General features: G+C 45.0%; 2 protein-coding genes across 2 annotated transcripts; one reads left to right on the top strand and one right to left on the bottom strand.

The window, feature by feature from the left end:
• Positions 1–749: 749 nt before the first annotated feature.
• On the top strand, positions 750–2365 carry LOC9268512 (uncharacterized). The gene has a single exon (XM_015768916.3). It carries the CDS (start codon positions 845–847, stop codon positions 2135–2137), a length of 1293 nt encoding a protein of 430 aa, XP_015624402.2. The 5' UTR covers positions 750–844; the 3' UTR covers positions 2138–2365.
• Positions 2366–4264: 1899 nt separating this feature from the next.
• Positions 4265–6783, bottom strand: LOC4329156 (ubiquinol oxidase 2, mitochondrial). Its single transcript, XM_015768313.3, has 4 exons — positions 6279–6783; positions 6041–6169; positions 4750–5238; positions 4265–4621 (listed from the first exon to the last, which is right to left on the bottom strand). The coding sequence occupies exons 1-4, from the start codon at positions 6618–6620 to the stop codon at positions 4562–4564; spliced, it is 1020 nt and encodes a 339-aa protein (XP_015623799.1). The 5' UTR covers positions 6621–6783; the 3' UTR covers positions 4265–4561.
• Positions 6784–17041: the final 10258 nt, after the last annotated feature.

Genomic DNA, 17041 nt, shown 5'->3' with positions numbered 1-17041 from the left:
TAGCTCTTGATGATCACTTGCAGCTACCCTGGGATCCTGGAGGCACTGATCTTGAGCTTCAATTGCATCAGCTTGGGGACAAGCTGATTTTCAAGGCGGGGAGAATGTTATGTAATTGGGTCGGATTGGTATGCATATTGAGCTCAGGGCTGGCTAGGCCCAATCCGCTGCGCTAAGCCGACCACTCCAGCCACTACAAAAGGAGCAGAGCCAAAACAGTACAGAATAGAACAGATAAAACTTGACTTCTTCCTTCTAATGCTCTCTCTTCTTCAACCTCTGTACCTCTCTTCTCTTCTCCAATCTCTATCTATGTCTTCTTCTTCAACCTACAGCTGATTCCCAGTCTTGATTCCATTTCCTCTATTTGTATCCCCAAATACTCATGTATCAAGTGTTGGAGGAAGAATTGTTTGCTTGTGCATAAATTCACTAAATCACATGGAGTGGGTTCGTAACACAGCAACGCATCTTAGAGCTGTGTAAATTTTGTGAAAGATCAGAACAGAAGAATTTTTTTTACTTTGAATATAGAAAGCACTATAGTATAAACAAAGATAATCTTCTACAATAAACTGAAATTAATGCAGAACAAGCAGATACCGTAACAGAGTAATGCTTGGAGATCAGTGTAGAACAATGGAAATGCAGAACAATAGGAAAACTTGGCAAGCAAGAAGAAAATGATTAGCATTCGCGTGGCTTCAGACGAGGAGCCTATAAAATCACAGCAATTCCCTTCCCAACGAATCTTCCCACTTGCCCTCTTCTTCTTCTTCCCACCATTCCCAATCCCATCCAAAAGTTTCCAGAAACTCATCCTCCTCCTCCTCCTCCCCCTCCCATGGCCGACGCAAACATGGCGTGGGCGGAGCTCCCCGAAGAGTGCGTCGCCGGCATCCTCCACCACCTCCTTTGCCTCCCTGACCACTCCATGTTCTCCGGTGTCTGCACAAGGTGGCGCACCATCGCCATGCGGCATCTGCCGCCTATGCAACCGTGGTTGTTCATGCCGTCCACCAACGCGACCTCCTTCTTCTGCGTCGCCTGCGAGCGCACCCACCAGGGGCCCTGCCTGCCGGACAACGCCCGCGGCGCGCGCTTCTGCGGCGCCCACCTTGAAGGTTGGGTCGCCGCCGCCGAGATTCCGCATGATGACCGCTCTGTCCCGGGGAATCGTGCCCCCGCTCTGCTCAACCTCTGCACCGGCGAGCGCGTCCTCCTCCCGAGATCCCTCCGCAACAACAACCCTGATACCACCTTCATCAACCACATCCAAGCCGTCATCCTCTCCTATACCCCATGTCAGGCTCATCCGTACTACGCCGCCGCCATAGTTTCCGGCAAGCCCAATATCATGTTCTGGCGCCCCGGCATGAGCGATTGGGTGCCGCCGATGCTGAAGTGGGACTCGGGGTTCAAAATGTGGCAGAAGCAGCTATCCAAGGACCCAATCGAGGACGCCAACTACATCTTCTTCGGCCCGCTCGGTGGGGGATTCTATGTCCTCAACAACAAGGAGGACCTCCTGGTGTACACCCCCAAGGCCAACGACAGGCACGGCGAGCTCACGATGTCATCCGTGAACAAGTACCAGCTCCGCCGAAATCCCCGACCCACCATGCCAGGGCCAGGGGAGGTGCTCGGCCGCTACCTCGTGGAATCCCGCGGGCAGCTGCTCATGGTCGTCAGGTTCGTCTCCACGGAGAAGGCCACGGTGGCGTTCGACGTCTTCAAGCTGGAGCTGAAGCCACCGTCCTGGAAGAAACTCACCTTGGACACCCTCGCAGACCGGACGATCTTCCTCGTGCGAGGCTGCTCCTGCGCCGTCGAGATGAGGAAATCTAGCCAGTGCCCTCCCAACATCTACTTCCTGGATGACTCCGCGAGGTTCAACGGCGCAGGGAGCTCGACCTCGCAGGTGCAGCAGGTTGAGGGCCCGTTCCCCTGCGGCGACACCGGCAGATGCTGCGAGCAGGGCATAGTCCGCTGCCTGCCGCGAGAGCCGCCATCAGACTCCTCGCCGTGGACTTGGTTCTATCTGCCCCCATACGAGGCCCTTAGTCGTAAGTGGTTTATGGAGCAACTAATCAAACAAGGGGAACAGCTGAGACTGCAGGAACATCAGGATGGGTAGAATTTTGTGCAGGTTGGTTCGGTATTCTGGTAATTCAGATCTGGTAATCCTTCAAAAATTTGCAATGTGTTTTGAGTGAGGTTTGAGACATGAATGATTAGATACTGATGAGTGATGATGCAGTAAGGTTGTGATCTGTCTTGCTGTTTCTTCCATTGATATGATGCCTGATGCCTCAGCTGTGCTGTTAAATCATTTTATCATTCTACTGTGAGAAACTTTGATCTCTGCATTTTTCTAATTACTGAATGATGCCTTGCTACAATTTCCTAGTTCACTTCTGAAAATTGATTAGTAACTTAATACTGCTATTTTCATGTTGATTCTTTCATCATTTCTGCACGACTGTTTCACATGTTCTTATGACACAGCAATATTGTGCAGATTTTTCAGTACTCTGGTGAAATGAGACATGAATCATTGTTACTACATCATGACATGAATGAAAATTTTGGTACTGATGCTTATCTCTGGCAATATTTCAGACTCGCGGTTAGGAGGTTTTGGTAAAAGTTTTCCTGACCCATGGCAATCGTGCTGATTACTGAGTTTGTGACCTCTGTTACTATTTCTTCTATTGATGCATGATGCCTCTGTTTCAATGCTTGATTCCTTTGTTGTGACGTTAATCATTTTAACATTCTTTGAGAACGTCTGATCTCTGCGTAGCTTAGTTACTGAATGATGCACCCTGTAAGTTTTCTAGCTCACTTCTGACAGCTGATTAATAACTTAAGACTTCCATGTTCATTCTGATTTTTCTTCTTTTCTCAAAGATTGTTTCCAATGTTTTTATGAACTAGAAATGTGAAGCTGGTTCGTATTTGCAGTGCTAAAATGAAACATAAATCAGCAGTTCAGGTTGTTCTGGACAACGATGGATTTGTTTTGAACAGTTTGTTAGGTATAAACTGTGGATGTCATGGTCCTTCTGAATTCGGATGCTTTATACTGACATTTTCTGTGTGAAAAATTTGGAGCTTTCAACTCATAGTGTGAGTCATAAGTGTCAGGTTAGAAATGTCTAATTTGAGACATGAATGACCATTGAGTGATGAAACATTGAGATTGTCTAACATCGACGACGTGCTACCGTGCCCAGGAAGAAGTTGATTTCTCTTATTAAAGTTGGTATCTCTTATTAACTTGTGTAAACCTGAACCTTGTTGGACCGGACGCCTCTCTTGTCAGGCTACCTAAAACCGTCTGAATATGTCCATGTTATGCTTCTCATTGTTCCCATCGGTCTTTAAACTATTCTTAGATAGTTTCAGTATATGTCATCCATTTCTGGAGACAAAAATTTTCGTTCATCTGTTGCATGACAGCATAAGCCATTATTTGCATCTCAAATTCCTGTTTATACCATCAGAAGCAGTGACAGGGTGTACTGATATACCATGGAAATGTAGATGGAAGTATGGAACATTCCTTCTTGTTCGAAAAAAAAAAGATGGAACATTCCTTATTCGAAAAAAAAAAAGAAGATGGAACATTCCTGTTCTGAATCTTTCAAATCAGTGAACTGTACAAGTGTTGAGAAATGTGGGGCAGCAGTACATTGTAGAGCTGTATAATGTTGTAAAAGAATAAAACAGAAACCCGTATTGCGCCGCCGCCATAGTGTCTGGCAAGCCCAACATCGCGTTCTGGCGCCCATGCATGAACTACTGGACGCTGATGCTGAAGTGGGACGCGCCGAAAATACCTCATCCATTTGTTTTGATTTGAAAAAAAATATGCCGTTCATAGAAGGCATCATCTGTATCTCAAATCCCAATTTCTAAAATTTCTAAGGCTTCGTTCGTTCCTGGGCAATCTGGGGAATTGAGAGAGAAAATCATCTCGTTTTCCGCGCGCACGCTTCCCAAACTACTGAACAGTGCGTTTTTTTAAAAAAAATTTCTATAGAAAAGTTGCTTTAAAAAATCATATTAATCCATTTTTGAAGTTTAAAATAGTTAATACTCAATTAATCATGTGCTAATGGCTCACCTCGTTTTGCGTATCTTCCCAATCTCCCCAATCCCTTCTCCTCAAACACACCCTAAATATCCATTATACACGGATACCACCATAAGCGGGAAGAAATTCCGAAAAACGACCAGACTGCAATTGCATCAGTGCTAACGAAACCAACAAGAAGACATATAGTATCATATATGTAAAATAAATTGGTTCACAGTTCCAATCAATTTTCACATCCCTTAATTGAGACCGACACCACAGTAAACTAACAAACCAGCTGTATATACAACCACAACGAACACAGCACAAGGAGTAAAAAATTCTGAATTCTGAAATATCACAAAAGTGTTGAGAGGAACTGCAACGATCATTGCATGCGTCCAAATAATACTACAATTATTGTCTCCGGATATTTATTGATCCCTTAATGGCGATAGATCGTGTCCGTCCGTCCGATCAGTGGTAGCCGAGCGGCGCGGCCACCTCCCTCAGCGCGTGACCCTGGTAATGTATGTCCTGCACATCCACAGCCATGGACAAAGTTAGCAAAATTCGTTCAAATTTCTTCTCCTTTTTGTTTTGCTTCGAAATTGCGAGACATGATGCATCGTCCAACACAAGGTGAGGGAGTGAGGGAAGCGTACGGAGGCGTAGTGGTTGACGTCGCGGTGGTGGGCCTCGTCGGCGCGGACGACCATGACGACGTCCCTGAGGGTGGCGTCGGCGGGGAGGCGCCAGTAGTCGATGGCGATGGCGGGGGCGGGGACGTCGTCGATCTTGCCGGCGTCGAGGTCGCGGAGGAACTCGGTGTAGGAGTGGACGGCCTCCTCCTCGAGGTAGCCGACGATGCGGTGGGCGAAGCGAGGGGAGAGGAGGTAGGAGGCGAGGTAGGCGTTGAAGAAGGCGCCCTGGACGGCGACCACCAGCGCCCGCTCGTACCACCGCGGCTGCGACACCTCCATGAACGTCATCAGGTGCATCCGCTCGTTCTCGGCCTCCTCCAGCAGCGCCCGGATCCACCCGCCGCTGTGCTCGAACCGCCGCAGCGAACGCAGATGCAGCACCGCGCCGGCCACCATCCCCGGCACCGCCGCCACCGTCTCCAGCATCATCGCCCGGCACCCGTACCTCCTCTGACAACCAAATTGACCATCAGAATTCATTCATCATTGCTGCTACTAGTTGATTAGCAATCTGATCAATTATCAACTCTCGATACGAATTAATCGCTTCGTCACGATAAAATCTCATTAGAGTAATCGTTCGTTCCATTTACAATCTCACCCGGGTCATGACGATAGCAGTTAGTACTAGCTCGAAAGAACAGGGGAAAACAGAGTATGGTTACCTGTCTGTCAGTCAGTCAAGCATGTTCTTTCTTGCAGGTTGAAAAATATCAAATGGAACCCGAAGCCCAGTCCAAGACTACCAAGCCCGGCCCGGCCCGGCCATTGTTTCGTGCCAGGGCCCATAGAACCCAACAACAGGATTACCCAAAAGAGTTCACCGGTATTCACGGTTCGGCCCAAGTCCAACAGGACCGTATTTGAGCTTGGGCTTGTAGTGGATCAATGGGCCCGGAGATCACTGTTCCGAAGATCGAGTGTATGAGAGTTCATTCAAATTCAATTCTTTCGAAGCTGCTCAGCCGTATGGTCCGAACTCATCCAGCTGAACTGAATTCACTGGACGGTCCAGATCTTCGGCTGTAAAGTTCGCCGATTCGAAAATGATCCTTGATTAATTTTTCAGTTAAACAAATCAATGATCTCTATGCTAAGAAAAAAAATTCCAAGCATATGTAGACGACTCGCAAGCATGTAGAGTAGGCAGCAGCATAGTTAAAGATTCAGGAATTGCATGTGATTTGTATTAGATTGTACTACATCATTTCATTTCAGAAACGATACAGAAATGAGGAAAGCGAAGGGTTACCTGGAAGAAGAGGTCAACCGGCCAGCGCAACGATTTGACCGTCCACCTGGCAACCTTGTCACCGAGCGTCGCCGGGTTGTGGTGTTTCGTCAGATCGATCGCCACGTCAGCTTCGTACGTGTCCCACGGCTGTTCAACAGTAGAGTGAGTTAACCAGCGAGCTTTAACGACGGTGATTAACGGAGCTTTGTTAACTGATTAATTAATTAATCAACGTGCTGTGCCAGTGCATGCGTACCCGGAAGCAGGACCACTTCCACACCGTGCCGTCTTCCTTGACGAGCCTCGTCGGCGCCACGCCCCAGTAGCTCGCCGCCTCCTTCTCCGATTCCTCTTTCTTCGCCGGCGGTGGCGTCGCCGTCGGCGCGGTCACGTCGACACCGCCCACCGCCGCCGTGCCGGCAAAGCGGCGGGGCGGAGCGGCGGCGCCGACCATCCACAGCGACGATATGGCCGGCCGCGGCAGCGCCTTCGGCAGGCCAGCCACGGGGGAGCGCCCGGCCGCCGCCACCGACGCCGTCGAGAAGAGCCGGCTCGCCGCCGGCCCCGCGGCACGCCGCGCCGACTGCACCAGGGCCATTGATCGATCGATCGATCACCTGCTAGCGAGCTAGGATCTCGAAATCCTTGATATTTTTTCCCCGAAACTGGTGGAGTGATTAGCTAGCTGGCGTGCACTGTCAGTATCCTTCTTAAGAGGATTTCTTGGTTAATTTGTTTCTCTCTCTAGCACTGCTATGCATGTGTGGGGGAGAGATGGAAGGGTTTATATATAGGTGGAGACAGACGTTGTGTAGTTAGAGGGCAAGTTGCATCTTTCCGTGCTTCGCTCTGTCTGTGTAATTTGCCAACAAGTTGGCAACTGGGAATTGGAAAGTGGAAGGACCCTAACCTTATTGTGAATTGTGATCACGAATTCACAGTAGTGTCTATACTTTTGTTTCCTCACAGCACAGTAGTTGAAGCTATGCCAGATAATCTCATGAACATTTCCACTAAGATTTTCTCACCAGCTAAGGATTAGTTTCTTTTCAGATTATTTACCTCGTCAAATGAACATTTCCACTACATGTCTACTAAAATATAAAATATTTTTTAGGATTCTTTTTGCGCCTACAAAATTAAACTGAAAATTTATTTTTATGGCCAGTTCCTTAAGGGAGTCAGCGGTTGTGGAATCCGCCCGCACAAATCCTTGATTTATATACGGGCACTTTTATAGGGCAGCTTGGAAAAAATACCTGTGTAAATGGATTATGGACTGCATATATAAATGTTTATTTTATGTGTTAAGTAAAAAATGTTTATCTGATGCTATATTAACTATAGAAGTGGTCTTCATATATACAGGTAGCGTACATCAACGTACACTTAGTTGATTGAGAGATGCATGTAGATATTATCGAATTTCTCGTATTTCAACTGTCAAGAATTACTGTGTTATTCCGGTCGGGAACATTGCGCCCATAGGAATGACAGTGTTGCATTCCTTACGAACGATGAGTTAATTACCAGCACGAATCCTTGTTGGAAAAGAAAGCTTTCCGTTTCCGGATGGACCCAGAGAATTCAAATCATGTGTAATATTAATTATTATGGTCTATACCTAGCTACTGTGTGTACACATTTTCCTATGAAATATAAATAGTCAGAGAAATTTAAAATGGATGAATATCATAGAAATTCAACGCGGGTCATCTCACAATTTTATTTTTTGAACGAACAAGTCGTCTTCACAATTAGTTATTATTTTTTGAGCCATCTCCATTTCTATATCGAAAGCACGAAACTATGCACCGATCGAGAAAATGTATTATTTTCAAAATTAAGACAATTTGTCTACAAGTGTACATACATGTATTCTCGATGCGATTGTTCTGAACGATATGTTTTATGATGTGGTTTTTCTCTGTGGCCATAAATAGAAAAAAATGTTCAGATATACTAATATCGGATACATGCATGCATGTAGTACGTAGCACGTGTGTAACTACACAACATGCTCCATAAGCTTGGATATATCGAAACTCTTGAATATATTGCTGACGTCAGTGATGACAATTCTAAGCACAACGTCGGAACACTTGGAACGTCCTCAACAAGGTGAAAAGATTCGGAACACTTGGAGTATTCCTTTTCGATGACAAGGAAGCAGGCACCAGCAGCTCCGCACGCAAGTAGGCAACCCTGCCTGGGTGGTCACCCGCCACTGGTGGAGAAACCATCTTTGGTCGGTCGGTCCAATTCCACAATAGTCCCGGTTCCAATAAAATCCGGGACTAAAAAGCATCTTTAGTCCCGGTTTAAAAACTTAGGGGTATTTTTTGATCTTTAGTCCCGGTTGGTGGTAACACCGACCGGGACTAAAGATCATTTTTACTCCCGGTTGAAGAGGTTGTCAGGTCGTGCCAGGCCCCAATTATTTTTAGTCCCGGTTGGTATAAACAACCGGGACTAAAGATCCATCTTTAGTCCCGGTTGTTTAGAACAACCGGGACTAAAAATCACCCCAAGCCGAGCGCGATGTTTATCTCTTCGCGTGTCCATTGTCTGACCCTGCTCCTCAGTCTTATCCTTAGCTTTTCTTCCCCTCCACTCGTTCTCCTCCTCACTCCTTCTCCTCTTCCTCCTTCTCCTCCTCCTCTTCCTCTCTCCCCTGTCTTCCTGGCGGCAGCGGGCGGCGGCCGGCGTGGAGGGCCGGCGGCGGCAAGCGCCGGCCGGCGCGGAGGCAGGTGGTGGAGGCGCTGGCGGCCGGCAGCGGCGGCTGCCCCGCGCGGAGGGCCCGGCGGCGGCGGCTGCCCGTCCGGAGGGCCGCGCGGAGGCGGCCTGCGCGGCGGCGGCGGCGGCCGGCCGGCGCGGCGGCGCGGGAGGCCGCGTGGCGGCGGCGGCGCGGGGGGCCGCGCGGCGGCAGCGGTGCGCGGCCGGCGCGGCGGCGCCGGGGGCCGTGCGGAGGCGGCAGCTGCGGTGGGCGGCCGCTCAGCGGCGACCGGCACGGCGCCGGCCGGCCGGCGCGGAGGGGAGGCGGCAGTGGCCGCCGGCCGGATTTTTTTTCTTTTTTTTTGAGATGTGAATCTGTGATGTATTTTTGTGTGAGATGTGAATCTGTGATGAATTTTTTAGAATCTTGTGATGTAATTTTTTTAAGAGTTTGTGATATATTTAGAGATGGTTTGTTTGAGGATTTGGAGATGTTCTGTAATATGTGATGATTTGGATATGGGATGGGATTGTGTGAAATCAATATTCAATATTAAAAGCAGAAAAAAAAGAAAAAATATCTTTCGTCCCGGTTGGTGTTATCAACCGGGACTAAAGATGCTCTCATCTTTAGTCCCGGTTGGTAACACCAACCGGGACTAAAGATTGATTTTTTGTCCCGGTTATTTGAACCGGGACTAATGATAGCGATCTTTAGTCCCGGATTCGTAGTCTCGGTTGGAAAACCGGGACTACAGGGGGGTTATGAACCGGGACTAGAAAGCATTTCTCCACCAGTGCGCGCCGTGCTCGACAAGGGTATAATATTTTTTTCTGTTAATTAAGGAACTGGATTTTTTTTCCAACATAGATACTTAGGCTCAGTTCGTTTGTCCAGGTTCCCAACCTCTCCTTCTCGATTTCCGCACGCACGTTTTTCAAACTGCTATTTCAGTGTGTTTTTTCAAAAAAAAATTTATACGAAAGTTATTTAAAAAAATCATATTGTTCCATTTTTGAAAAAAAAAATTCAACTAATACTTGATTAATCACGTGCTAATGGATCGCTCCGTTTTTTGTGCAAGAGGCAAGCGTTCCGAACATGCTCTCTCGAACGCAACCTTATACGGATTTGCTATAAATGTGTCATCATATTTTTCATGAAAAATAGTCAGCATGTATATTTGAAAAATAGTCAGCATGTATATTTATATTGTAAATCCCTAAATTATATATGTAATTTTAGTGTATTTACAATATAAATCACTATATATATGTAAGTTCGAAAATTATATATGTAAGTTTCATAATTACACTACTACACATATCGTTTTCCCGTGCGGTCGATTTAGATTTTCGCGTGCAGAGCTTCGGCCCGTCTAGAGCAATTTGTCTGCGAAAATCGCTATTTTTGCGTGCGGGTGGCGCAACCGCACGCGAAAATCCGATTTTCGCGTGCGGGTGCTTATGTCGCCCACATGCAAAAACAAAAAATCGAAAAAAAAAACGAAATTGAAAAAACGAAACCCTAACCCTACCCGTCGCCTCCTTCCCGTCGTCGTCGCCGTTGCCGTGGCCGGATCCACCGCCCGCTCCCGTCGCCGCCGCCGGATCTGTGCGGCGGAGGGCCGCTGCCGCCGGATCTGCGCGGGGGGCGGCCGCCGCCACCGTTGTGCCTCCGAATCCGCGCGTGGGGCGGCCGCCGCCGCCGTAGCACCGCTGGATACACATGGGGGGTGCCCGCCGCCGCCGGATCCGCGCGTGGGGCGGCCGCCGTCGCCGGATCCGTGGGGCCGAGGGCCGCCGCCACTGTCGCGTCGCCAGATCCGTGCGGGGGGCGGCCGCTGCCGCCATCACGCAGCCGGATCCGCGCGGGGGTGGCCGCCGCTGCCGGATCCGCGCGTGGGGTGGCCGCCGCTGGATCCGGCGCAATCGTCGCGCGCCACCTCGTCGTCGCCGCCGCCCACCATATCCCGTGCTTCCACGGCCGCCGTGCACTGCCGACGCTGTCGCCGTGGGCCGTCGTCGTCGCCTACACCCGCCGCACGCTGCCGTCGCTGTCACCGAGGGAGGAGAGGATAGGAGGCGTGACGCGTGAGAGAATAAAGGAGAGGGAGGGTACCGAGGAAATTTCGAAGTGGATAGGAGGGAAAAGAGGATAGAACCGAACGGGAAATCAGTTTATTTTCCCGTGCGGGCGATAGCCTGGCGCCGGTTTTCTATTTTTCCATACGGTTTCACTTACGAACCGTATAGAACCAAAAGGGGGCAGCGTCCAGGAAAATCAATCGTGTACTAGTGTTACATATGTAAATACTTACACTAGGTTTATATTATAATTACATTTGATATACTTTTACCTAAAAATATGTCGCTATATTTTTAGATTAACCCGTACTTATATACTAATCGTGAATACGCCTCCTAATATAACTCAAAAAGGTAAAGTTCAGGTATGATCATGATATACAAGTGACCTAATATTTCGTAGATACCATGATATAAACCCATAAATCCTTTCGACTATGAAAACCAACATAAATAGTTAACCGGTACTAATTCAACAATAGCTTACTTATTAGTGATGTTCCTATTATTATGGCTTGGAGCGTTTGGCTCATAAATTAACAAATCATATGGCTTGAAGCATTTCTCAATAGAAGGATTTAGAACTGAGTTTTGCCTTTTTTATGCATAGAGCAAAAGATTTTTATAAACTGCATATCCAACAATGGCTAGAAAACATTACACAAGCAATTTTGCTATATATTTGTTAACATTTTTTCTCCTAAAAAGTTGATATACATGGATTGTACCGCAGTATAATTATACTATAATTTGCATGTAACTTTCATGTAATTTTGAATCGTTAGATTTGTTTCAAAATTTGTGCAAGTGAGGAAGGAAAAGATTCACAGCGCGCGCACATGTGAGATGATTCATTCCCACGACCTCAGCTTCACCGAAATAGCATCTTATGGAGATATTTTTGAAAGTTACATTATAGTTACAGTATAATCATATCACGATTGTACTATAATTGTATCTGTCAAATTTTTGAAAAAAAAAATTATCGACAAATGTATAAGTGATCCCTTACACAAGTATATACTTTACAGTTATTATATTGAATCTAGAATGAGTTTGGAGGGAGTTCTTTCTCTTCAAACCCTCTACTATTAATTCTTCCTCTTCGTACGTCTTATTCCCCCTCCCCTCTGTTTCTTTTCATGGGGATCCAAGGAGGATGCTCGAGCCCCCGATACAAACGTTGGATCCGCCTCTGCTGTTCGATTCTTTCATACTACCATGCATAATTTTCTAAAAGAACAACTTCGTGCAACGGTGCACTTAATCAAATTAAGTAATTAGTACCCTTGGTGACTAACAGTTTAATTAGTACTACCGCGCTATATAAAATAGAGATTACACTCTCATACGTGCACTACACGTCGGTCACGTACGAACCCATAGAGTTCGCTGGCCTTAGTACCAACGCATGCCCCGCGCATGACGTCGGCGATGACGATTGCGAAACGAGCGCCGCGCGCGTACCCCCGACGTGAAGATCCCGAACAATTCCTATTCTAATATCCAAGCTATCTCCTCTACCCCCTGGTGGTATATTCGGCGCGATATGTCTCGTGCCGCCAGCCGAGAAAGGAAAACGGGATCACGCATTCAACGGCTCGCGTTCACATTACGTATGTGCAAATCCGGCCAAGTGGAACGGACGCGCGTCGCGCATATGCACATGCAACAGGTTCAGCGTATCTCGCGTTTTCGCGTGGTTTGCACACGCCATGCCTGCCTGCCCCTCCACCGAGGCGTATCATATATGGATGTGTTGAACAAACTACAAATTTCAAATTCTTATCTTGTCGGTCAAGTATTAATTCAAGGAAGACATTGCTTTCTCTAACTAGCTAGGTCAAGAGAGGTGCAGAGCACATGGCCATGTATAGTTTCCAATGGCGCAGTCAACCTAGCTTGTTGTTATAGATATAAATATAGTCAATATAGGAGTATATGCTGGTGTTACAACGGTATATATGAATAACCATTGGCAGTGATGTCAAAGGGGTTGATGTGGCCACCACTCTTCCCGCCTTGAACTGCTAAATTTGTTTCCAAGAGCTAGCATGCTTTACATGCACGTTAGTTTTAATATGTCAATTAGCTTGTGGAGGTGTTTGTATGGGACTATTTTTTTAGATCCGGCAAAATTTTTTACTATGTCACATTAAATGTTTGAATACATGTATGAATTATTAAATATAAATAAAAAAATAACTAATTACACAGATTGTGTGTAAATTGCGAGATGAATCTTTTAAGCCTAACTGCTCCATGATTTGACAATGTGGTGCTATAGTAAATATTTGCTAATGACAGATTAATTGGGCTTAATAAATTCGTCTCGCAGTTTACATACGGAATATGTAATTTGTTTTATTATTAGTCTACGTTTAATACTTCAAATGTGTGTCCGTATATCCGATGTGACACGCCAAAACCTTTCACCCCTCGATCTAAACACAACCTATGTTTTCAAAGACACACAATCTCGCTTGTTCGGTCCATCCATACTTTATGTTTTCTCATCCTTATCGAACATTCTTCCTTTTTATCTAGAGCATGTACTCTATTTTATATGCGCACAATTGCTCTGTAATATGGTATTTCGTGATGAGAATGGAATAGCTAGACCAATTCTATCTCGGCCACTACTTTGTTGACTTGGCAGTAACTGAGTAATCTATGGGCGTAAGCTCTTGGTCTCCCTTAATGCTTTTTTGTCACTTTTTTGCGAGTTGTATGAAGTAGTTTATCAATTCTAAGTTTTTGTTAGGTCAGTTAGTTTGGTCTCAAAATCTTTGAGCAAGTTATATAATTCTTGCAACATTTAATACTCCCAACGTCATATAATATTGTCCAGAGGCCGGAGTACCTACTTAATTAAACCCCATCGAACAACACATACAGTGAATTACTACCAAGAAAACCTTGATTTGTAATAACATATATTGTGATTTACTTTATATCTGTTTATAATAATCAATTCAAATTCAATTATGTTCAACAAAAAAATTCAAAGACAATTGTTCAGAGAGACTTCAATAAAATTTTTAATTGCTTTTATCAACATGACATAGCATGTATTTTAAGGCTAAAAATTCTTTTGAATTTAAATATGTAAATGACTTAAAAAATATCATTTATCCCATATGGTATGTAAAACATCTAATACATTTTGTAAGCAATAAAAACAATATTTGGTGCACGGAAAATAGTATTATAATTTGTATGAATACATTTTTTTTTCTTGGAACATCCTCCGTTTTACAATGGCTCCAATTGATTTAGGTTAAATAATGCTAATATGCAACTGAAAGTTTTTTATAGATTCTTTTGAAGTAAAATATAAATTTGGAAAATACAAATTAAATTGCATCCATGGTTTATGTACTTGAATTTTAAAAATTAGTAACATAATTAGAAAATTCATAAAGAAATACTTGTTACAAATTGGAAAAAAATAATTTACATAAATTTGATCCAACCAAAATAATGTTTAATTCTCTCTTAAATTTTGATTTTATTCAGATTCAAGCACTATTTTTAAGTAGTCAAATTATATTTTATGTTCCTTTCAAAAAAAAATTTGTTTTTAATGATCCATAAGAGAGGTGATAAGTTTTTGATTATTTTTTATGGGGACATGTACTAATATTTGTTGAAATAATATATGTACTCGGGACTAAATAACATTGCCACATCAGCACCTTGTCATTAATACTACTTCAAATTTAGTCAAAAGATGAAAAATAAACATTATAGAAAGTTTAGGAATATACATAGCATCCAATTAAAGTTTATGGGTGGATTTTTTACCTTAAGGGATACAAAATGGACCATTTGCTTAAAACAATATGTTACTGATCAGAAAGTTCTTTCCTCGTGTCCTAGATGCACATGAACATGTAGGGAAATGGAAACAGTCCACTCTGCCTTCATTAACCATAAGCATAGTTTGATTCACGTACTTCAACCATAAAACCAGGTATAAAGACCCCCTCAATTGTTAAACCGAATCAATTTACCTCGCTGGATAGTTTTAATGATGATTGGTCTTATATCGCATTTACATGGCGCTTATATTGATATTTCTTAACGACATTAGTATAAATATAAATTTCCAGCAATGGCGCTAGAAATGGTCCTGGTATATATATGGTTACAAAAGAAATCCGCAAGCACACGGATATACCATTAATTATACCATTTCACTCGAGAGTATTCCAAGATATCGTATTTATTTAATCCCAAGGAAGATTGTAAGAGAGAACTGTGCTAATAATATATACATGCCACTTGTATAATCAAAGTCTAAGCATGGGTTAAAATAGTTATACCGGTAGGGTGACACAAAGCTAAGCACTCATATATCTCATTTAATCATTCCTAAACTAAGTGAAAGAAGAAATAGAAAAGCAATCAATTTATATAATTCTAATATACGCTCAACTTTAGTCCACATCTGGTAGTATACAACCATATAACCAATACCCCGTAACAATGCCCTCCTGGTGCTTCGAGAGACCACTCCGGGTTACCGAGTTTCTTACGAAAACCTGTCATGGCCGTCCAACCGGGGGCTAAATATGGAGGAGTACCCTCCCTAGGAAAGTTTCTTAGGAATATATACTATCATAGAGGAATACCCGTACTGAGCTGTCACTATCAGCGGCCCACCTCGACTGACCCGTAGCATATATGCCCAGATAATGCTACTTAATAATCTAGACACCATGTCCACATTATTAAATACTACTCTACATCCCTCGAGATGACATAGAGTAACCGAGTAATCGGACATTAAACCCACACCACTGCACTGGTAGGCTAACTATACGACTGTACCGATACAGATATAAAACAAAGTTAATACTTAGATATACTAAAGTACCGAGAGCATATAGAGAATAGTATTTCATTAATTCCGAAAGTCTTACAAAAGAAAGAAGGAAAACTACTGTCATACCGAAATTCCTCCGAAGATTCCGAGGACTCCGAGAGCTATTCTATTCTACTTCACTTAGCACTAGAATACTAAACTAAAGTGTAGAAGAGATATTTGAGCTTGCTTGAGTGTGTTGTGAAGTGAAATGAGCTCCTCCTTTTATAGGGTCGGTATGACGGTTGTAGAAAAGGCGAAATGACCATTCTACCCCGCAACCATCATTGAGAGTGCATCCGGAGTGTACATGTGGAGGTCCAGGCTGATTGGGCGCCGCTAGGGTTCGGCCGAACCTAGGCTGGCCCAACAGGCCTCCAGCTTCGGCAGGGTCACTGATAGGTTGGTCCTTATAACGGTTGTGGCAATTAATGCAGTTTCCAGGACGGTTACACCTGTCTTGTGGGCCTATCTTATCCATATGCTTGCTTAGGAGTGACTTTTCCTCATTTCTCTTTATTTTATTTGCTCAATTCCTGCAACAAATTATTCTCCAAGCACAAGTGGAACTATATTATTCTAAAACAAATATGCATTATAAGCATAGCTAATTCTCCTTTATTGGTCTATAACGACCGTCAACAGCTTACACTAGGTTTTTTTTATGTGACATGGTGACGGAGTCCCTTCAACATTTCCCGAGTGGGCCTCTACGCTTGCTCGATGTGCACTGTTGCCACATGCTTGATCCATCGGACCAGACCACTCATGGGGGAAGCGAGGACGGTGCCAATCTCTCTTTCTCGCTCCTTCCTCCTCCACCTCCTTGCTAGGCCACCTCCTCCCTCTTGCTTCCTCAACTTAGTGGCTAGCACAAGCTCGAGCACGCAGAAGAGCTCAAAACTCTCCCGCTTGATGACCTCGCCGACCACCATGAGCATTGCATGTGCCCCTCCCTTCATCCCCTCCCAGGCTTGATTGTCTGATAGGAGAGAGGAGATTGAGCTCGAGCTCTCCTACACCTAGCTGCAGTGGTCAGTATTGGCGGCACGGTGTTTAGGGGAATAGTGGAGCCCAATGGCACTAGGGTTGGGTTGCAAAAGGTGCATGTACCTTCTTCACTGCGACCGATACTGAGTTCTTTGATAGCGAGCCCTCGAGCTTTTTCATCGCGACCCTCCAAGTCCTCCCAGTTCAGTTAATCTCTCCCAGTACCTCCGCTTCCACTGGTGGCGAGGTTGCCGCTGCCTCTGGCTCTTCTTCCATCGAGCATCGCCCTTGAAGGTCGCCAAGAGAGAGGGGAGAAGTGTAGAGAGATGGGGAAGAGATGAGAGAGAAGGGAGGGC

This window comes from Oryza sativa, chromosome 2 (assembly GCF_034140825.1).
Source record: "Oryza sativa Japonica Group chromosome 2, ASM3414082v1".
In the NCBI taxonomy this organism is placed as follows: domain Eukaryota; kingdom Viridiplantae; phylum Streptophyta; class Magnoliopsida; order Poales; family Poaceae; genus Oryza; species Oryza sativa.
The sequence above is the reverse complement of the archived record's forward strand: the minus strand, read 5'-3'. Positions and strand labels throughout refer to the sequence as shown.

Bases quoted from the DNA above. Each gene is read 5' to 3' on its own strand.
- LOC4329156 (XM_015768313.3), bottom strand. From the start codon at position 6,620: ATGGCCCTGGTGCAGTCGGCGCGGCGTGCCGCGGGGCCGGCGGCGAGC. The intron at 5,239-6,040 runs GTAACCCTTCGC...TTTGGTTGTCAG, and splicing joins CGGTTGACCTCTTCTTCCAG to AGGAGGTACGGGTGCCGGGC. The intron at 4,622-4,749 runs GTACGCTTCCCT...GTGGATGTGCAG, and splicing joins ACGTCAACCACTACGCCTCC to GACATACATTACCAGGGTCA.
- LOC9268512 (XM_015768916.3), top strand. From the start codon at position 845: ATGGCCGACGCAAACATGGCGTGGGCGGAGCTCCCCGAAGAGTGCGTC.